The sequence below is a fragment of the Aythya ferina genome (assembly GCF_964211825.1).
Source record: "Aythya ferina genome assembly, chromosome: 13".
Taxonomy (NCBI): Eukaryota; Metazoa; Chordata; class Aves; order Anseriformes; family Anatidae; genus Aythya; species Aythya ferina.
In genome coordinates, this window is record NC_140311.1 from 2,640,329 (window position 1) to 2,663,144 (window position 22,816).

The following is a 22,816-nucleotide window of genomic DNA, read 5'->3' on the forward strand; positions in this document are numbered from 1 at the left end:
TTTTTGTTTGCTATTATCAACCGATGTCCGTATCAAGCTCTGCATTAGAAAGAAGCAGTGCAGAAGTGTAACTGAAAACAAACACCAGTGTATTTAAAGTACTGTACTGAAACTAAGCTTCTAGTATGAGCTCCCACAGTCATTTTATATATTTAGATATACATAAACATATATCTATGTATATAAAATGTAACACAGTAGTTGATATTTACTTTCTAAATGCCCTAAAGTTAACATTTTCACACATTTTTCTTGAGAAAAATACAAAATAAAAACACAAATACATTGGATGCTCTTAGAGATGAACGATTATTTTTCTACATTTCCAGGTAGTGACCATCTTTGCAAATAAAAGGACAGAGTTATCAAAATGTAAACTCAATCCCTATAGTGTGCCTTAAAATGTACACTGTACATCTAGCAAATAGATCCCAATCTGGCCCTATGGGCATACTGTACATGCCATTAGATACTGTGTTTGTAAAGTACTGTGCCTGCCTTTAAAATGAATGAAAATAAGTGAGCAGGTGTGGCACAGAAGTTAAGATATGAGTAGAACAATGTCAATTGTTCACTAATGCTGCAACTTATGGTGATTTTAACATTATTTGAAATATTTCATGGTGGAAGAAAAATGTCTGCACTGAATATGGCACATACTGCAGGTTTTCATAGTTTCTTCACTGTGAATTTAAGTGACACGTGTGAGTCACAAAATTCAAGAAAGCTCTGATGCTTCAAGGGTGAGAATTAAGTAAAAAAAAATCCTGAATTAATCAATTAAGTTCTGTAATAGACTGGCATATAGAGCTAAGTAAATTATTCAAAATTATATCATGTCCGGCAATAATTTTTAACTGTTAGTGGTACATCAGCAAGTGAGTGAAGTTATTCAGTACATCACTAGAAAACTAATCTGTATTGATTGGATTTGAGAAGACACGCACGTCACGTCACGTATTTCACTTCCTTGACTGGATGAGAATGATTTCTAAGAATGAGATTTTGGAGAAAATACTTGTATTCTTGAGAAAAAAAGAAAAAAAAGAAGAAAGAAAGAAAGAAAAAAAAAGATTGCTCTGAATGTTACTGAACTTAAATTTCCAACACACATTCACAATTTCCTTTGACCATGCTTGCTAGAATATTTCTAGAAAGCACAAGAAAGGAGTTGTGAATTCAGTTAATATCATTTGATTTAAACACAGGCATTCACTGATAATTTTTCACAATATAAACCTAATTGTCTCTCATATGTCAAGAACTGAAAAATTCATACAATTCATTACAATACTGGCAAAACTATTATCTCAAAGAAGTCCTAGTATCCAGGAAGAGATTTAAGTATTCACAAAGCTTGTGGGAAACTAATTTATTTTTTGTTGTTGTTGCTGATTAAAAATAGAGAAGGCTAATGAGAAACAAAGACAAAGCTAAAATCACCCATGCTGACTTCCTTCTACCTAGGCTCAATTTCACTCCTTCCTTCCTTCCTGACTCTTGCATCTCTTCCTATGCTGTGCAGCATGGGGATATGGTCAGTCCATAACACTTCATCTATGCCACTCCTTCCTCCTCACACTATATTCCCCTGCTCCAGCATGGTGTAACTCCCACAGGATACAGTCCTTAACGAGCTTCCAGTGTGGGTCCTTCCCACAGGCCACAGTTCTTCCAGAGCTCCTCCAGCACAGGTCCTTTCTATGGGGTGCAGTCCTTCAGGAGGACACTGCTCCAGCACAGGTCCCTCACAGGCCCCAGTTCCTGCCAGACCTCCTGCTCCTGCGTGGGCTCCCCTCAGGCTGCAGCCTCCTTCAGGGCATATCCACCTGCTGCTCCAGTGCAGCCCTCTGTGGGCTGCAGAGGGACAGGCTGCTTCACCAGGGTCCAATTTCCATGGGCTGCAGGGAAATCTCGGCTCTGGCACCTTGGGAACATCTCCATTCTCCTCCTCCTCTTGCACTGGTGTCTGCAGGGCTGTTTCTCTTCTATTTTTCTCACTTCTCTCTCTCACAGCTGCTGCACAGCAATTTCATCCTTTCTTAAATACTAATGACAGAGGCAGCATCAGCTTCACTGATGGGTTCATCTTTGCTCAAGGGAGGGTCTGTTTCTGAGCAGACTAGAATGGGCTCGCTCTGTCTGACGTGAGGGCAGCCCCTGCTCTGTTCACGTAAAGGTCACCTATGCAGTTTGTCTGCTGCCAGACTTTGTAAGGTAGACCCAATACAGCAGCTGGAGAAACACAACTCAGATTTGGTTTTGTTTCTCATTTCCACTTGCATTTATTGGAACCATGGTGGATGCAGTAGTAGCCTATAATAGTCAAAGGTATTAGAGTAAGGATGTATAACTTGACAGCTGTTTTGAGTTCTTTACATCACACAAGCAGTTAAGTCACAGCATGATTGTAATAAATACATCACAACATTTGGATAGAATATACAACATGAAGGCATATTTTACCTGCTTTAGCAAATTAACTGTGTACTTAAGAATCACTGAAGACAATGGTTCCTTAAATGCACGCATCGGAGTGGACAAGGATTACACTGTACCTGTTTTGCTTGAATATTAAACATACACTTAATCTTCTAAGCACCTGAGATAATAAAAAACATACAGGAAATAGAGGACAATTTGTCACCACAGGTTTCACCAAAATTGGAGTTGAGTATTCATGCAAAATGTGAAACTCAATTTCAATGTATTTACTATGTGAACATTGTAGTTATTGGACAACTGAATAGCAGAAGCATTAATAGAGGGAATTTGTCTAAATTTTTTCCCTAGAAGATCTCTAAAAGATGTATTTCACTATTTGTAATGTGGGAGAAATATGCTGCAGTGAAACAAGCAGAAGGGTAAATTATAGAATCCATTTATAAACCAGATCATATTGTAAGTGCAAGCAGTGATAGATAGACACAGAATTAAATGGATTAAATTTCATATATTCATAAAGAAATTTAAACTTCCCTTTCATCTCAAACCCAAAAGATGATCTGTGCTTTCATATTAAACAGATTTATATGATTTTAAAATAGTTTTCACAAAGAATTTCAAATGTTACTGTATAGTAACTTAAGAGAAATGGCAATTGTTCACTGAGCATATTCAGTAGTCCTTAGTAAACCATGAAAACAGCTATTCCTTTTCTAAAATGCTACTTATAGATACAGCTGAAAATGACAAACATCATTAGGAAGATTTTTTCAAAAATAATACAAATAATAAGGAAAACAGATGGAATCTCAATATTAATTTCTCAGTATTCACTAAAAAAAAAAATACTTCTGAAATAGGAGTAAATGACAAAAAAATGAGATATCATACTCCTGGTTAGATTATTTGTTAAGTCTTTCAGTGTCATGGGTTCATCTGCGTTGAAATTCTCATAGCCATTAATTAGGATTTTGCTCTTCTTTGTTGAAGTAACTGACATGCACAGTGCAATATAGATATTGTATTTAAAATCCATGCACAAAATTCAAATAAGTCAAATTCTCCTGGTGCAAAAGGTACTCTAACACTGTACAATGCAGCTGAAACTATTAAGGTATATTATATTAAAGTATATATCAGGTATATAAAACTGATTTAATGCTCCCCCTAAACTACTGATCCCCCTCCTTTTTTAATACACTCTTCCGTATTCACTGAATTCTTTGATCATTAAAAAATACCTTAGTAGCTATCTCTGTATCACTTCCTCAGAAAGCTAAGGCTTTTTTCTTGTTTTCATAGATTTTAGGTGACAACTTCCCTGAACTTACTCTAATTGTTATGAACAAGAAGTAGTCAAAGGAGGAGGAGGAGGTTCTCATGAGTCTGTATGTACAAATTCTCTAATAAAAATAAAGCTGAGAGAATACTGGCTCCATGCTTGAGGGCAGCACAGGTAGGAGTACATTTCCGCTCACAGAAACCAGCCTGCATTAGACCTGGGGTCTTTACCCTCCCCAAAGCAAGTTGCTTTACTTCATTGGCAAAAATTACCCTACTGTTCCATCAGCTTCTGATATAGCTCTGCTTTCTCAAACACGCCACAAGCACTTTACATTTTAGGACCATAAGGAGAAACTAATCAATTGCTACTAAAAGATACTGGAGAATGAGATTTGATACCTTTTCCAAGAAGGGAATTCTGAATATGATCTGTTAGTTAATGTTCAGATACAGACTGCTATCTTTTAAGCTAGAAATGTGCTGCACCACTTGCTTTTTCCAAGGAAAAAAAATGAGTGTCACGGAGAATTGCTAGATGTATGTGGCAACTTAGCTTTATTTTTACTGTCATCAGCAATTACAGCTTTCCAGGCCAAATTAATTATTCTTCAATTCAAAGTTTGGTGAAGGCTACAGCAAAGGTACCTTCCAAAGGGTTACTTCACAGAGGGAATTGCTAAGCTTTGCTAAAATTTGTAGAATTTCACTGTTGACCCTTACTGAGGCTTTTCTTTGACTATTAATAGAACAGGCACCTCAGGCACTTTTTTTTTAATATATATTTTTGAGAGAGAGAGCTGATATACTACTGGGACCTAGTCTTAATAAAAGTACAGATTTTTTCAGGAAGATACTGCCCACCATTGTTTTCGAGAACCATATTCATCTTACTGCAGGCCAGACAAATTAACATGTTTGTTTTTATCACACTTAAAAGCGTTTAATGTGACGATTAGGGATTTTACTGTATGCATTAATGCCACTGTATGAGCAGTATTTGAAAGAAAGCAATGCTGAAGAAATATGTCAACAAACTGCTGTTTGACCAGAAAGGTCAGACCTGATGGCTTCTGTCCTCACATTTCTAGAATATTACTCATTCTCAGGCATTGGTGAGGGTATCAATACAGATCTTTTTACTAATTGTAAATGCATCTGTCTGAATGCTGCAGATTAAACAAGGATGCCACATTATACATATTTACTCTATTGCATTTTTTCACAAGCAACCACAAAGCAAATGTCTTAACAAATCTTGTTCACTGGCTAAACTAACAGTAAGACCTTACCAGTTAAGTTACCAGTTAAGACTTCTGTTTTATTGAGAAACAAGGATTTCAACTTAAAAATCTGAAATGGGAACAGGTTAGGATATAGGAGAAATGCACTAGTATTAATAAACTTTTTACATTTGACACATACTGTATTACAAAGAAAATATCCTTGCAAGACCATTAATTGCTGGGCCATAGGTGACTTCTGTCTAGTTTACTAAAGTAGCTAATAAAACTTGTATAGAGAGCCTTTTTTAGATAATGCTTACATGTATGAAAATGTATGACACCCTTGTACTATGGCTTGCACTTTACTTGCATTAAACTGTGAAGTAGGCTGTAGTAATGTCTTTGTATATTCAGGGGTTGAAATACCAAAGCAGTAGATGGTGTTCAACCTGTACTGTTAATTAAATCTGAACTTGCTGATAATGTGTATTTTGAAAACCCCGCTAACTTAAAGTCTTTAGCAAATAATGATATGGGGTCTCCATGGTCTTTGTTTCTTTGTAAATATAAACATTCTTACTGTTTCTGTAGCAATAGGAGGTTATAAACCAAACTTTCACTAGGACTGTTTTCAATAACAAAAAAAATCTATAGCGCCTTGTATAAAAATCATGGAGACTCCATGACCTGTGGGCATTTTTTGTTTACAAGCAGTATGTATATATGTATTAGAGGCAGAACTGTTATTTATCACAAAATTATGTTGTGGTTGATTCTTTCTAAAGTAAATATATGTTTTATGTCATTATGAAAAATAAGTATTTTTAGTAAGAGCCATCTTGAAAAGTTTGAAGTGTCAAAGCTTCAAATACTAGTAATCTTCCATGTTTCAGCCTTGTTTTTCTAATCAACTGTGAGATGAACTGAGAGGTCACGGTGAACCATCTGTCTATGCCAGGGAAAATGCCTGAGTTATATCACAGTTTCCGACATTCTGCAACTTTTCTCCAATTACCATCTTGCTTAAGCGCTTTCATGAGCAGATGCTCTACCGGTACTGTGGTAAAGTCCCTCAGCTCACTGATGCTACAGAGATAGAAAAGTAACTGCTCTAACTGGACTAATACAGGTAAACTAGGTTTCAACCCCTGGATAATACAGTATTTCTTCAGTTTCACAACAGTATTTTTAATTTTATACTCGTCTACGCTGAGAGATGATCCAATAGTTTATATAGGCAGTGAATGTTAGGTTTCTTTTTTTCCTCTTTTCAGGTGAGTTCTGTGTGAATTACTGTAACTGGCTGCGTTTTTTCTATCACAGAATTAACTTGTTAACTTTTTGTGTGTCTACAATGAAAATTTATGAATGGAAAACTTCACTGTGTGTTGCTCACTGGGCATATACCTCATGGTACATTGCACAGACGTGTAAGTTGTAAGTTGCACTGCAACATTAAAAAAGGAACATATTGCTCTTTTTTCAAAGATATTAACTTATTTAAGAGATATAGTCTGTACATTATTAAAAAGAACATTTATTCTTCCTAAATTCAAACAAAGCTTTTGTTTTGGGGAAAAAAAAAAAAAGTTGTAAACTTCAGTTGTAAATTTGGACTTCAATAAACTGAATTATCTGCACTTAACAAAATTGTGTTTGTGGTGTTTTAGTGTGTGTGTTCTGTAATAACTGTAATTAGAAAAGGAGTAATAAAAGTCAGGCCTCAGGCCTGGGTCCAACACGGGCAGCAGCTGATGCACTCCCTCACTTGGGCTGAGGTCTTCCAGCTGTTTGAACAACAAACCGTGGCTGCTTCACCTGAACAGTCCTGAGAAAACTTTTTATGTTTCCTTGGTTAAAGCAAATGCGGTTTACACGTTTTGCTTCTCTCATGTTTTAAAATGGGGACACTTGGGATTTGTGCTTTGTGACTGCAGCAGTATCAGTGACCATATACCCTGACCCAAAACGTTTCTAGACCGAACGTTTCCCACAGCCAGGAGAGGTAACGCTGACCAGAGCCACAGCTTTTAAGGTTAATTTAAGGTTATCAGCTCGCCACAGACCCGACGCGGCCGCTGCGCCCCGCCCGGCGCGGGAGGAGCCCGGGGGCGCGTCCGAGAGCCCGGCCCGCCCCGCGGCCGCCAGGGGCTGTCGCTAAGATGGCGACCAAGGTGAGTGCCGCCTGGCGGGGGGAGGGCGCTGCCGCGGCGGCTCCCCCGGCCCAGGGCTCCCCGCAGGGAGGCACCCGCGGCCCGGGGGGAAGCTTGAGGGCACCCCGGGGCCTCCTGCGCCGGAGGCTGCCCGGGTCGGGCGCCGCTTGGCTGGGGAAGCGCGGGGGGGAGGCCGCGGAGCGTGCTGCGGGCCGGCCGTCCTGCGGCTCCTGTGGCCCCGGCGCTGCCCCTGCGCGGCTTCTCCTCTCCGGGGCTGGGAGCGGGAGGCTGGGGCGCGGGGCAGCGGAGCTGGAGGCGCAGTGGGAGTTCGGAGGCCTCGGCACCGCGCCCCTCCGTCACGGAACGGGTGCCCCAAGGAGCTGGCTGCAGAGCTGCTGCGTTGTGCCCGGGGAATAAAAGGAGTGTTCCTTTTCGGGCCGTTCTCCGTCTAACTAAGGCTTTCTGAAATGCCTTCTGCTCCTTATAGGAGAGTTGAAATACCGTCAGGATACTTGCTTGGTACTAGAATTGTAAGGGTAGCACATCACTGAAGCACGCTGTTACAAGTTAACTTGGTCACAAGTGCCTAAAAGGTCTTTAACTGTAGATCATATAGTGTGTTAAACAGGGCAAAATGTGCCTGTAGAGATCAAGGCTTTCTCTCGAATATGTACGTGGGTTTTCCAGTCCTCACAGTCCAACTGAGGAATAGGTTGCTCACACGTGAATCTTCATACTTTTACGAAGTATTTACAATGCATGTGCATCTGCAGGGAAAGACACGATGCAAATGAGGACAGCCGACAGAATGGAAATGAAGCCTTTTACCTCAGGCTGTACCTGAAAAAGGAAACCATTTGGCTTCACCATATGCTTGGTGATCCTGAAGTAATATTGTCGAGTACATAGATTTGAATGATTCAGTACCTTTGGATAAGTGACATGAATTTGTGTGGTGTTATTTACTATGAAAAATTAATAGATTTCCATTGTTAAGTTTACCTTCTCTGTTGGTTACCATCTGGCAGACAAAGATCAACTCAACTTAAACTCAGTGGATTTGTTTTTGAAGTGGAAGGACACTTTGTTGCACCTGTGTGCATGTTTTGTAAATGTCTCTAGAGACTTGTAAATAAACATGTGTGAACCAAAGGTTATAATGATCTTCCTGTCTCATGTAACTTGTGGGAAAAATAAAGGATCAGAGACAGTTTTCTGCTCCAAATCAAGACATCTAAGTGATAATAGAAAACTATAAGCCCATGCCTATCATTCGTTTAATTACACCTTTCCAATGAAAACGTGGCATGAAGCAGCTGCTAAAATTTTAATCTCGTTTTAATCTGGCTAGTAGATTCTGGTTTTGGGACAGAGAAGGGGTATGTAAGATAGACACGTGTGTCAGGTCTTTGCATATAGGCCACTTCTTTCATTTCCTCTGGTCATTTGGAAGTTTGTTTTGACCTTCTGGAGAAGTTTCCTTGTTTGTGCACCAGTTCTTGAAGCAGAATTGTGCATTTGTGGAGTTTCCTTTTTTTCCTAACTAGGGCATGAAGGCATGTAACTGGTGATATCTGTAATTCTGGTGATGTTTAGATCTATATTCATGTTGACTTTATCTCCAGAAAGTGTCATCTGGGCTCCTGGTTTTTATAACTTCTGGTGTTTAGATCTGTTGCCATTAGAGACAGAGTGATTTTCTTCTGTTATTTTCATAGGCTTAGGTCAGAGCGTTAATTCAGATAACAGAACTATCATTAAAATGCAGAGCAGATGTTGAGCTAACCTCATTCAGTTTTGTTTTTTTTTTTAAAGGCAAATTCAAATATTTCCCAACTTTATTAGCAAGAGTTTTTTTTTGTTGTTTTGGATCTGTAATTGACTGAAATTCTGGAGTTGTTTTACTGATTGACTTTGCAATTCCAGCATTTTTACAGCCTGCAGATGTTTTTCTCTGTATTTCTTTCTTAGCCTTTGATAGGACTACATGATCCTGTAGCTTATTAGTTCTCTAAGTCTTGAAGATATCATAGGTAAATTATCTTATTTTAATCAAATATTTTTCAGAAATTCATAATAATAAAGTAAAAATATCTTAGCTAATTTACATATTTTTAATATACGTAGTCATTCAACAAAGAGGATAACTCACCGTAGTGAAGCCCACTGAATGTAGGCAAGGTGATGTTGCTTTCCTTTCTCCTCAGCTCTTTGTGATTTCCATGGAAAAGAGTGAAACCTTCTTGCAGTGGTTGTGCTAACAGAAGCGTTAGGTAGTAGAGCTGATTTTTAAACATTTATGCATTAGTCTTCAGGCACCCAAAAGCAAAGCAATTAGTGTCAGTCAGGAATTGGACTGCTTTCAGCATTCACATTTCAGCTTCCTGTGTTACACTTAGAAAGTCACAGCAGAGTTTGTAGTGCTCAAACAACTTAATCAGGTGTAAGCGAACAACGTAACTTTTTTGTGCTTTCTCACTTCTAAATTTTAGTTTGCTTCTAGTATCTACTGCAGATTGGTATTCTGGCTTGGTAGGCACCTTGTACTGAAATAGGTTATCTGAATTAAAGGACATCTGAAGTAGGTTTTTTTTTAATAATATAAAAGCCAGGCCTTTCCTTGAGGACTGCTTTATCTTTGTGGACCATCTTCTGTAGCTCAGGCTGTGCTGTTTTGCTCTCTGCAATATTATCTCAAGGACAGTTATTGTGTTAATTGGTTCATATTGGGACTATTGCTATCCTCCTCCACCTCTTTGCTGCATCCTGGGGGTTTCCAGTGCTAGGAAAGATCCTGAGCACCCACAGAGCCTCCTGGAGACGTTCTCGGGTTGCCTGGGGTGTGGTGAGATGGCAGTGGTGAGTGCTCAGCTATTAGCGTATGCCAGCGTGCTTACTGCACCTCCAATTCAAATGCTAAGGCAGTGAGGTTAAAAAAAAAAAAAAAAAAAAAGTTCATATGAAGCTGTATTTGAATTTAAGCTTTGTGTAACATAAACTATTTTTTTCCAACTTCAGTGTTCTAAGTAGGCTTGAGGCTATCATGACCAAGCTTAATGTCGGTAAATTGCATTGCAGGTGACGTCATTTGAAAGGTTAAGCAGACAGTTCTTTATTCCAGTTATTGCATTGTGTTTTCGCTTGTTGTTGACATGCAGCTTTTCCAAACAGACAATAGTTGAACCATTCTCTGAATTGGAAAGGAGATGACTTTGGCTGACATTATGGGGAATTCCTGTAAATAAAATTGAGGTGCTTTTTTTTTTTTTTTTTTTTTCTGAAATAAAAAGGTCATTCATTGACTTGGAGTACTTATACATTGACTAGATTAGTTTATCATAATGGGTGATGATTAAAGTGGCACTGATCATAAAATCCTCCCACGTATTTTAGATAAAACTTGGTGATTCCTAGCTTTTTCTTTACCCTTGGTATTTCAGAAAGTGTTTGTAATATGGGGAGGTTTTTGAAAGTATGCTATTTTAAAAAGATTTTGAAAGTGACTAATTTAATCCCATACTTGATCAAGCACAATCCTATAGTAAAATTCAGATTGTATTGCAGTGAAGTTTTTATTTCTACTTTAACTCCCTTTTTTCATCTGTCTCAGGTGGTAAAGCTGGCAGCTGTTTCTTCTGGTCTACCATTTGCATGTACTGTATACGCTGCAACAGAAAAGGAATCCAAAAGTCAGCTGGTGAAGCCAAATCAAGTAAGAGCTTGTCATTCTTGAAAAGAATGCTAGAAAAATCTACAGATATCTTTCCACTGATTTTTATTACCCAGTAAATAAAATACATACTTGAGTATTATGTGATAATTTACATTATCTCCTAAATAATTGGCCTCTACAGCACAAATAAAACATGAAGAGTGTATGCTAGTGAGGTTTTATCTCGTTTTGATTATTACATTATTTCCAGACTTAAGCCAGGTAAAGTAAAAGAGTATAATCCTTGCTTGTAAGTCTTTTTCTATCGTACAGTTTCTAGCAATAAATTATGTGTATCTTACAGCTCTTCTGGCTTATGCTTACGATGAATAAAATATATTTTTATCATACTCAGTAATTCTACTTCTTGGAACTTGCACAATACTTTCTGGTTTTATTTCTGAAGAATTAACCTGTAGTCACACTTGTGTAATGCAATTTTCTAAATGTAAAAGAGCGCGTTTTAATCTGCAGACATTGCTGTAATTGGAAGACTAAAGATTTGTGGTCTTGAAAAACATCATTCAGTGTAGATAAATACTACTCGGTATACAAAACATTTTCTCTGCAGTCCAGTTATGCTTTTCTTTCCAGCTTCCAATTTACAGCTCACCACTTCTGAAATTGAAATACATTGAAGAACAGCCTGGTCACTTGCAGAAGCAATTCTCTTCAGTAAGACAGGCAACTGGCCGCTACATTGGATGGTGTAAGGTAAGAAGTACCTCTATCCAAGGTTTCCTATAATTCACTAGACTAAAACCTTCAAACAGCATCATACTTATTTATTTATTTATTTTCAGTTTCTTGTATTAGGAGAGACCTGTAATTTAAGACGCAAAAATGAACCGTTCTCTCATAGTCCTCTACTGTTCTTTTAATAGGGAATCTGTGCATTCTCCCTGTTTTCCAAATCAAAAGACAGGAAGATCAAATAGGTCCCTTTCAGTCAATACTCAAGTGGATCTAGGCCAGCCCACAGTGTCAAGTTCGCTCAACTTCTGCAGCAAGAATTACGTAGTTTACTTCTTGCCAGCATAACTCTATTGCATTTGGGATTCTGAAATCCCAGGTACAGTCTCCATAGAGAGAGAGAGCTGCTTTCAAATGACTGGTTAAAAGACCTGATTCAGGTACTTTAGGAAAGACAAACTGAGTGAATCCAGTATTACAGCTAAAGCAGGATATTACTAGCTGTTTGTCAAAAATATGTCACAACTCTATTACTGACTATTCTAGTCACAGAAGAAGATGTGATACCTGTCACCATTCTGATTGCTAGTCAATGGCAGCCTCTTACTTCTGTTAATATATGAAATGTTATGCTTCTATTTTCCTATTACAAACAAAATAGACCTGAGCAGAAAAAGACAGAAATCAGAATGTGTACATGTATTTTCTGTCAATTCCACTTCCAATGGTCTCTGAAAGTTCTATTAATGACTACATAACTGAAACCAGTTAGTTATAAGTCTGTGTCAAACTTTTCCATGCCCTTAATTGGGAAGTGTCAGGGGCTGACTAGCAGGGACCTCTGGTGGCACAAATTCAGTGTTACTACAAATACTTTTTCAGTGATAAAATTCATGATTCTTTTTTATTAATCTCTTAAAGAACGTGTATTTACTTGATTTGTGTAGTAATCTGAGGACAGATATACTAATAATAGGATAAAGAACAACTTGTAATTAAGTTGACTGATTTGAAAGGAGTAATGTAACTAGTTGAGTGCATCTCTTAAACCAAATGAGCATTGCGTATCTTCAGCGAAACTGAGCATCATTTTCACAATCTAAAGATGAAGTCAGAGAAACTTACCCAATAAAGCAGGGGAAGAGGAGATTGTATTTTGTAATTGAATTGTCTTACATTACACAGGTAGCATTCAGATGTTTTGCTGCACTACAGTCTTGTTGGTTAAACACAAAGATGTTAATTTTGAAAATGCTCTCATTATATTAAAGAGAAATTGTTTAATTACATATGGAGGGAAGTTTTAAAAAATGCAAGTTTGGTGGTCAAACAGAATAGTCTCAACATAGCTACTGTAAAGTTCACTAATCTGTTGTGTTGTGGGGTTGTTTGTTTTTGAAAAGTTATGTTATATTTGTTTATCTCACAGTTTTGATCATTATGTACCTACTGGCTAGTTCTGTACTGAAAGCGTCTACTTTTGCAAAGTATTTACATTTATTTTATTTTACTTTTCTATAGGATGCTTTTTTGTTTGTTAAAAATGGAATAATGGATTCAATTCAGTTTGGGAAAGGTAGGCAAGTCAAGAATTTCTTAACTGAACATTTTCTGTTGATTCTCCTAGCAACTTAGAAAACTGGTCAAAACAGTAAATTGTACTTAAAGAGGGGAAAAAAAAGATGGAAGGAGACTGCACTGGGATATTTTTGGGAGATGTAAAAAAAGGTTACTAGAGCCACTGCTAATTCATTATATAGTGTAGTTTCACTTCTGTTCTCAAGTGAGAGAAATGACCAACTAAGTAGTATTTCTTATTCCTTTGAATTTTTTCTTATTCCTTTGTTTTTTTCTCCATGTTTTGAGATCTTGTGATATATTCTGTTTTTACAGATTTAGAATTTTCTGTGGACTGTCAAAACATTAGATTTTATTGTGATTGTGATGAGAGAAGGTACAGAGAACATCTCCCTTGCCTTGCATTCTGCAAAATGTTTTTTGAAGTTTGAGTACGGGAGTGACTCTTGAGTAGGTAGCACATTGGCAATGCTAACTCTTATTTTAATTTGTAAACTTTTGAGTATAGAGTTAAATAATTGCTCAAGTCTGAAACTAAAGATAAGAGTAATTTTCTATTCCAGTAATATACTGGGAAATTCAAAAATATGTATTAATTAATCTATATTAACTCACAGTAAAATCACAACTTAAAGCTATGTTTTTCTTTTTGTTTCTTAAGGATTAGCATTTTATAAAACATACATAAGTATCTAAGGAGAAAATTTCTTAGTTTACTGCTGTGCTTCGAGGACTGGGATTCTGGTCCTGGCTAACAAAGGCTTCAGATTGTGCACCTGGAAAATAAGGCATCTTCATTCATTAACACAAACTCCAGTGTTGGACTGTTTTCAGTTTTGGATATTTATAATTTTATTTCCGCCTTTATTTCCTAAGTTGGAAATAAAAGATAAAGAGTAGTGTTGAATTACTATACCTTTTTTTTTTTTTTTTTTTATTAAGATGCTTATGTTTACCTGAAGAATCCACCACCAGAATTTCTTCCCAAAGTTGGCATGATTACAATATCAGGCCTAGCTGGTGTAGTGCTGGCGAGAAAAGGTAGGGTTGCTTTTTTTTTTTTTTTTTTTTGCTTATTTTCATCATTGATGTGTTGAATATTTAGCATGTACTACTTCTGTCAAAAGATTTTTCTGAAATTGAGGAAAAAAACCTAACTATTACTTAAATAAAATCCTTCCTGATCAATGCAAAGGACATCATGAAATGTTTCTTTAAGATGATGGCTAAGACCCACTAGAGCAGGACTATAGAGAGAGAGACATTTTTGATGGTGGAATTGACAGCAATTCACTTGATCTGAGTTTGTTCATTATTGGTTTTCAACGTGTGTGTATATGGGAAGGAATTTGGAGACAAATTGATAAGATTGTTTAGTATAGTGAAAACAAAGAGAATCTAGAGAAAAGTACCTACTACAGATTGTTGGCATTTAGCTACCAGGTATGAGAGAATATACATCAGATGGCATGACTTCAGCAACTTTGAAATCAAAAGGGGAATTTCAGGCTTACATCATCCTCTTTTCTCAAGATAAATATTAACGGAATAATACTTATCCTGCTAGAAAATACTGTTCAGAAAATGTTCATCTGTAATACCTGAGTGCACACGTGTTTTCTGAGAATTTTGCAAAGCAAATGAGTTCATCGTGATTTTAGTAAATTACTAAAAGGATTTTTATTGTATTCCTATTGCTTTTCAGTGGACAGTCATTAAAAAAATAATAATTAAGAATCTGCTATCAGGGCTTCTTGACAGCAAACAGTAACTCCTGAGAATGGCCCAGCCATTCTTACATTGGAATAAAAAAGGCCTAAGTTTCCAGCTTCCTACCTTCTCCAAATTCTACATACAGTCTGTGTCCTTGAAAGTGTGCATGTAACTAGTGAAGAATCACTGCAGCTCCTAACTGACACAGACATTATTCTCATTTTTCAGAGTTTTGGAAAAATCTGGTCTGGGATTGCTTCTCATTCAGGAAACCAACTTTGAGAATACCAGTTCTCTCTTACAAACCTGGCTGTTTACTGAATAGTAATCGTTTTCTGCATTCCCTCCTTCAGCCATAGTGGGGATAAATTGGATATAAACAATTGTTAGGGGTTAAACAATTGTGTTTAATTGATACTACCACTTAGATTTATGTTACCTTAGTGTCTAATTATTTGGAATATTTGTCTTTATACAGGTTCTAGATTTAAGAAAATTGCTTATCCATTGGGACTTACTACTTTAGGAATTTCAGTTTGCTACCCAGCTCAGTCAGTACTAATTGCTAAGGTAAGTTTCCTTGTGTTTTAATATTGAATTAACAGAGAATTCAGTCACAACATTGCAGTTTCACTTGATTTAAGTGTCAATTTTTGGGCACCCTTATATTACTAAACTTCTAAGAGTTTTTATTTGTTTTTGTTTTTCTTATGTACAAATCAATGAGGATTACAGTTTCTCAGGAGTCATTGGGGGACTTCCTTGACTCGTTTTAAAACTTTTATGTCAGGGTTGGAAGAATCAGAAATGAATAGGAATGCTACACTGTACATCAATCATAACCTAGCTCGGGAAGCTAAGTCCTTGTTTCCTGTCTGCTTACATTATGCTTCAACACAATTTTTTGTGGTTGCAGCTGTGAAATACTATGTATCTACAGAGCACTTATAACATTTCTCCTTATTCAATGCAGTATTATAAAATTACTTTTCTAAAATATGAAAGACTGAAGGATTTGGACATTTTAAAGCAAAGAATTGCTTGCTTCCGTGGGCCAGGTCATCTTTTGAAGTTTTTTTTCCCTTTTGTGTTACTGTCTTGGATCATTTCCAAAATAATGAGGCAAGTCTGGATTCCTGTAAAGCTGGTGTTGCAGTCTATTGTGCTAACATTTACAAAACACTATCCTGACAGGGTTTTGATTTTATTTTGAATAGATGTATATATTTTGATTTTATTTGTATATATATGTGTGAATATATATATGTATATGAATGCTTCCTGTGGATTTCTAATAACAATGTCCTAAAAAATCCTAAATCAAGCTATTTAGGATTTGCTTGACGTAAGAGAAGTATGCACTAGATTTTGAAAAGCAGATGAATACAATATGTCTTAACACAGTATGGTGTTGATCACGTTCTCATCAAAATAAGATGTGTTGCATTTTGAATGGTTAAAGTTATTTTTAAATTGTGGGTTGTTTGTTTTTTTTTGTTTGTTTGTTTGTTTGTTTTTAAATAGGTAACAGGGAAAAAGGTATCTTCTGCAAGCCATCGAATCTATGAGGCGGTACGATCACTGTGGGCAAAAAAGGAGGATGTCTCCAAGGTAGGCTTTCTGAAATAATGACCATAACTCATAAATGCAGAGGAAGAAAAAAGTAAATGAGAAGGTCAAGTACCATTCTGCTGATAAGTATAATCAGTAAGATTACTGATAGCATTAAGGGAGGCGCAAAAACCTTTCTGATATTTTTGTAATTTCATTGTTTAGTTAATGTAAGGTTTGTTACACCTCTCAAACCAATAGACACTCAGATCCTCTGTATGCTTTGACAAGCACAAAAATGCAAAAGAGAAGAGTGAGTTTCTCTTGGAGCTTCTTTTTAGCTCGGCAAAAGTTAACCCATTCTGATTCAAGGTTTGGTCCTGAGGAGATCACTGAATTTAAGATAGAGAAGATATATAGAATTAGCACAGATATAACTAATTTGTCTTTAAACATATCAGTGAAGGTAATTCCACAGTCCTTTCAGGACGTCTGTTTAAATTACTCTGTGATTTAAATTGTGTTCATCTCAGATTGAGCTTATTTTTTTCTTGTCCTGTTCTTGTTGCAGCTATAGTGAAGAGGTCGTTAACCTCTTTATATTGACCTATTGCATATGGAAAATTTATCTATTTTTGCTTGCCATTATCTTCTGCATAGAATAACCTATTACTTTATATTACTAGGGAGATGTGTCTTTTTAGCTTCTGTTAACTAAAGGCAGTAAGTGTTCTGTAAGATCTAAATACTTTTTGTCTTGTGTAAGACTATAGATTCCTCATGTGTAAAGAACAGTGACTTTGTGAAGTAATTTGAGGGTCTCAAGTATAAACAAGATCAGACTGAAGTATGCATTCATGAAATTGCTTACATGTGAATTTGAAGTTAGGCTATCTGAACTAGGGGGAGGTTTTATGCAGGTTTGTTTGTGTTTTTGTTTTACAGCTATGTCCACTGCATGCAACTGGCTAATATTACAAGTGAATGTCATTGTATGATCTCATATCTGAAAATAATTTAATAAAAGATAAGCTTTCAGATAACCTTATTTTGCAGTAATGTATTAAGCATTTTATTCATGTTTGGTTCACAGCTGCAGCAAGAGTCGCAATCAGTTACACAAGAAGATAAGAAGAAGAAAGAAATTTCTAATACAAAACCTGAATCTGCTTTTGAGTCAAGATCATTTAATAGAACAGAATCTTCTCCAATAGAGTCTTGGAGTACTAAAGATCCAGTGCCTTCATCAGGTGAATTAAAAATTCAAACTGTAATCTCAGTTACAACATGCAAATCTAAGGCAGGTTCTGAATTCCTTGGATTCATTTTGTAGTTACCCTTGCTTTAAAATGGAACAGGCTGTCATAGTGTATTATTCTTGAAAATATATTGAAGACAGAATCATTTAATAACTATATCACAGCCTCAGGGAGATAATTTTCTCACTGTGGAACCTGTCAGATTTTGAAAATCATTATATATTTTTTGTTCTTCCTCAGTAATGTTTTCTTTCACTCCATGCGGTTTGTACCGTATTGCATATTGCTAGCAATGAGATCATGTCATCAAGTACTTCTGTAAAATGCCTGCTTTACATTATCTTTCTATGCCAGAATTTAAGGATTATTGCTGGATTTTTATTTGTGAAAACAGCTAATTTGAATTAATGTTCATTTTTCTCTATGTGTTCTTTATTTTCAGATGTTGGTAAAAGAGGAATAAGTAAATGACAGATAAAGCACTGGATTTTATTTTGCTAGTTTTCTGCAGTGGTGCTCCCCATGCATTAGTTCCCCATGGAATTCCCCATGGAATTAGTTCACATCCCTAATACAGATGTTCCCTAAATTAATCTGGTTTGTCAGCGAGCTTTATTTTCATTTGTCCAAACAAAGCAAAGTTTTTACAGGAACATAGCGCCGTTTATTAAACCAACTGATGATGTAGCTGGAAAAGATATGGAGCAGTATTAGGAGGCACAGTCCTAGATAAACCTGGCATCATATTCACAAAGGTCCTCCATAATGACAGTATCAGTAAATGTGTCAGTGTTTGTGCCTTGACGTGCAGGTTGAGCGTGAGGGCTACACATTTTACTAATCTTAGTATTTTTGAAGTCATAAAGTGAAACGATGTAAGTGTGTTTTTCTCCATTTGGAATCCTTACCATATGGCTGTGAGTGGCTGTGCAGCAGCTTCAAGGAAGATTCAGCTGTGCCAGGGGGTCAGCTGTGCTCCTGGGAGCAGCGTGGGCAGAAAGAATCAAGACTTCTTCTACATCCTAAGCTTTCCCTTCCTTTCCATCTGTAGGGCAAAGCATCGCTAATTCTTCTCTCACCCTGTGGTGTTCAGGAACTCCATCTGCTGTTGTATGCTAATAATTACAACATTACAGAATCACAGAAAGGCTGAGGTTGGAAGGGACCTCTGAAGATCATCTAGTCCAACAGCCCTGAGAACCATTACTTCGTCGGTCTGTGACACTTACAGTTTTAACTAGAACATGTGTATTTTTGGTCATTTGTAACAGCTTAATAATTCAGTAATTCTCAAAATGCATCAATAAACTTTTTTTTAGAGCTCAAAAATATATTAAATATATTTTGTTAATGCTTCTTTCATGTTTTTAACAGGAGCAGGGAAGACGACAAAATTTAAACCTGACCCAAAACTTATGGACCACGGTCAGTCCAACCCAGAAGATGTGGATATGTACAGTACAAGAAGCTAAGATGTCTGCTTGTAAATCTTCACGAAGTATTACAGATAAGGGGGAGGGAAGAAGGGAAGGAATGATCCTTGTGACTCATGCTCTGTGAGGTATAATTTAATCAGGTATTTTCATATATCCCAGTTTGTATTATTGCCTCGCATGATTCTGTTTAATGAATATTTAGTTTCTCACTACCAATGAGCAGTGAGAATTCACTCGTATTCAGTGTTACTAGTGTGACACTGAGAAAATGAGATTTGTCAGTGTCTTCTCACAGTGAGGTTTCTCTGTGCCAAACATGTTAATAAATGACACTTCACAAAGGAGATTGGAAAATGTAAACGTATTTCTATACTTGAGCTCAGATTTTCACTATAGAAGAATGTGATTGATGGGATTAGAGAGGCTTCTTTGTTTCTTTTTCACTTTCAGCTCTGGAATAAAGTGCAACTTCTTATTGTTCTGAGTAGCCTTAAAAAATTAGTTGTTTTATCATATGATTAGCATTATCTGTAATGCTTGTATAAACAAGTCAGTTCTTTTCATTGCAAAGTCATTTGTTGTTTACCTCTTTCACAAAGGTAAATGGTAACTGAACTTCTTGTCTTGCACGCTTGCTTTGTGTTCAAATGTCACTTAAGTTGGGAAACACACAACTGATCTCTAAAACATCCATTATGGATTATGTATTAGCTTCTACCTACTTCTAATACTTAGAAGAACCATATGCAAATTGCTTAATGCATGAGAATGATACTGCTTCGATTTACATAGAGTGAATTAGAAATGTTTAGGAAATGGAAACCTGCTATAGTTTGCAGGGTTAAAGTAAGAAATGCATAAATGGTTAAAAGTGCTGACAAATCTGTAAAAACGCTGAAGTAGTAGGCAGTGAGAACAGAAAGTGAGAACACCACTATGCAGACAGATGGTTTGCTTGGGAGTCTTAAACCCCAAAGAAGCACTGCCTCAAACGAGCATATTTTCAGTGCTGGGGTGTGAAGGGATATTTGTTCCTGTTCTCAATAAGAATAGGTTTCACAACCTGATTCCTTCTTCTCAGGCTGCTTCTGCAAAGACAGAAGATTTAATGCAGGCAAACAGTGTTCCTTGTGTTACTGTGGAACTAGCAAAAGTAGTGAGGGGATATTGCATGATGGGATGTGCACAAAGCAGAAATGCTGAATAAAAGCAAATCACAAGTAAGGCTTTTACGGTGGCTCAAACACAGATCTGATATTTTGGTATCCAAATTTGGGCCTATACAGAGTCCAACACAAAGTCAGTAAATGTGAGATACAAAAAACGATTTCAGTTAGTTAAACTTGCTTGGGCCGCCTGAGTTAGTCATGTTTTGTTTCTTTAATCACTTCTTAAGGCCCAGGAAACTGTCAGAGTTCAGGCAGCAATCAGAGGATATTAAGTCAATCTTCACAGAACCAGACAAGATGCATAGGGTTCCATCACAGAGAGAGCAGTAGAAAAATTAGATGGCTGGTTGCATGTGCCATTTCCAGGGAAACATTTGAAGACATAAGGCAGGAAATGAAAGTGATGAAGAAATGGTCATTTTCAAGTGCAAGACTGGATGGCCAGTATTGTCTGTCTCTGTCTCTGGCCCCTTGGTTAGATTCTGGATTAAAATAAAAGGCAAAACCATCTCCTCTACACATAGATTCTATTTAAATTCTAACTTACGTCCTTCAAGTGATGTGCTAACACAAGAAGTCAACAAGAAAGGTAAGAGGTGATGCAGATTTGCATTGTTTACTGTGGTGACATTTTTCAGGATGCAGAGGGAAACTGTGCATAGCAATTACTTTTCTGGGAGCAGGGGAAGAAGCTCCCTTGGATAGCTGTTAAGGAACAGGCATAGGCAGCCCTGTACTAGAGTGCAAAAAGCTTCTCTGATTTTTTGTAACTTAACCTTACAGCTTAACCTAAGTCTGATAGAGTTCCTTTCATATTAGAATTACACAGTACCACAACAGAAGTAAGAATATATATTGTATTTTTTATATGATGTAAAATATATATTTTTGAAAAGTCCAATAAAGAACTGAGTCACAAGATAATATTTTATAAATATTTTTAAATTAATGCGTGCTCTTTTATTTAAGATTTATTTTATTGCTTACACAGAGATTTGGAGTTTGTTGATTCTTTTTTTTCTTTATTTATGTAAAACCAATTGTGGTACTTTACTTTGTGCTATTATTGTGAAGCACCTGAAAATAAAAGGTGATAAGATGCTTTTAAACATTAAGTTTAACTTCCATGTGTTTCCTCAATTGTAGAGCAAATATTCTGTTCCTTTTCTTTAAAGTACATAGCAAATGTTAATCGGTAAACATGACTAAGTCACACCCATGTCACCAATGCTCGGAAGAAAATAACTTCATCTGAGAAGTGCTGAAACATGCATTCCTGGGACAAATCATCAAAGCAACATGCAGGACATATTAATACACACCATTCAGTTGTTTGTGCTTGTGTGTTAAATTTTGAGAAGTGCTTCCATCATCTTGATAATTTCTTTTCAAGAATGCTGAAGCTCAGAACTGACAAAAAATGGCTTTTATCCATATTGGAGGAGTGGCACATATTGTTTAAGGAATGAGCCAGATAGCAAAAGTATTTACCTCCGTATGGCTCCATGATAATATTCCAGGTAAAGTAATTTGCCAATCCAGGGGTTATGAATAATGTTATACATGGTGTAAACAAGAATGTAACTACCTAGACAAATGAAAAATGTGTAAACCAGTAATGTACCTATTTTAAATGGCAGATTGTCATTATGATTCTTGAATAACTTAGTAGATATTTTACAGATTAATTAATCAGTGCACCTATCTTGTAGTGACGGAGTATTTCTGAATAACATTAAAATATATAAATGTATATTCTAAATCTAAAAAGAAAGTCCAGTACTACAAAGTCTGTGCTTTTAAAGAGGAGCATTACTGTGCACTAGATTGCATGTAGCTTTTATTTTAAATTGCAGGGATTCTAGGAATAAAAGCTCAGATAGGTGCTGATAGGAAGCTACAGTCAAGCAGATAGAATATAACCAAAACCATTTGAGAAGTTACCATAATATTTATATTGCCACGGTACTGATGAGCTCTTCCTGTAGACCAGAAGAAACGTACAAACCAAACAGAAATGCTAAGGAGAAGGAAATCTCAAAGGTGGAAAATCCTGTTGGTGTACTCATTTTTTTACTTGAAGAAACTTTTTTATGTTTTCAAGTCTAATAGCTACATCTACTTCATCCTACAAGAAAGAGTGTCTCAGTACATACTAACAACTTGTAGAAGGAAAAAAGAAAGAGAAATAAAAGTTGTAGCGCTGACTTGAAAAGGGTGAAAGGGATGTTCATTTGGGCGTTTGGAGTTTGAGGGGCAGAGTCAGAATACCGCTATTCCAGATGCAATTCACTCTTTGACTTTTCAGTTATGGGTTGTAAGAAATTGCTTTTACTGATTAGAACAACTCACCTGTGTAAAAATCGCAAATCAAAAAATTCCTTCATCTTCTGTTTTAATCAAATTTGAAAGCCCTGGTGGAGGTGGAGGTGTTTCTTTATCCCACAACATGAAGCGCCTGTGTTTAGTGCTTAGCACTCAGAAGTTGTGAACTGGAGCCAGAGGGAAAATTTCGTGTCAGCTGGAAGAGCAAAGTATGTGAACTGACAGGTACTTATGCTTTTGTGTTATGTCGAAGGAAAGATGACACATTTTTTCTT

The 22,816-nt window shown here is 36.6% G+C and overlaps 1 protein-coding gene across 1 annotated transcript; it reads left to right on the top strand.

Moving 5' to 3' along the window:
* The first annotated feature begins 7,041 nt into the window (after positions 1–7,041).
* On the top strand, positions 7,042–19,662 carry APOOL (apolipoprotein O like). Its single transcript, XM_084534690.1, has 9 exons — positions 7,042–7,126; positions 10,716–10,817; positions 11,412–11,531; positions 13,032–13,086; positions 14,031–14,129; positions 15,280–15,371; positions 16,326–16,412; positions 17,446–17,602; positions 18,986–19,662. Exons 1-9 carry the CDS (start codon positions 7,115–7,117, stop codon positions 19,081–19,083), a joined length of 822 nt encoding a protein of 273 aa, XP_084390816.1. The 5' UTR covers positions 7,042–7,114; the 3' UTR covers positions 19,084–19,662.
* The last annotated feature ends 3,154 nt before the right edge of the window (positions 19,663–22,816 follow it).

Excerpts from the sequence above, each read along its gene's own strand:
- APOOL (XM_084534690.1), top strand. Across the intron at positions 10,818-11,411 it reads AGCTGGTGAAGCCAAATCAA|CTTCCAATTTACAGCTCACC; the intron begins GTAAGAGCTTGT and ends TTTTCTTTCCAG. Across the intron at positions 15,372-16,325 it reads AGTCAGTACTAATTGCTAAG|GTAACAGGGAAAAAGGTATC; the intron begins GTAAGTTTCCTT and ends GTTTTTAAATAG.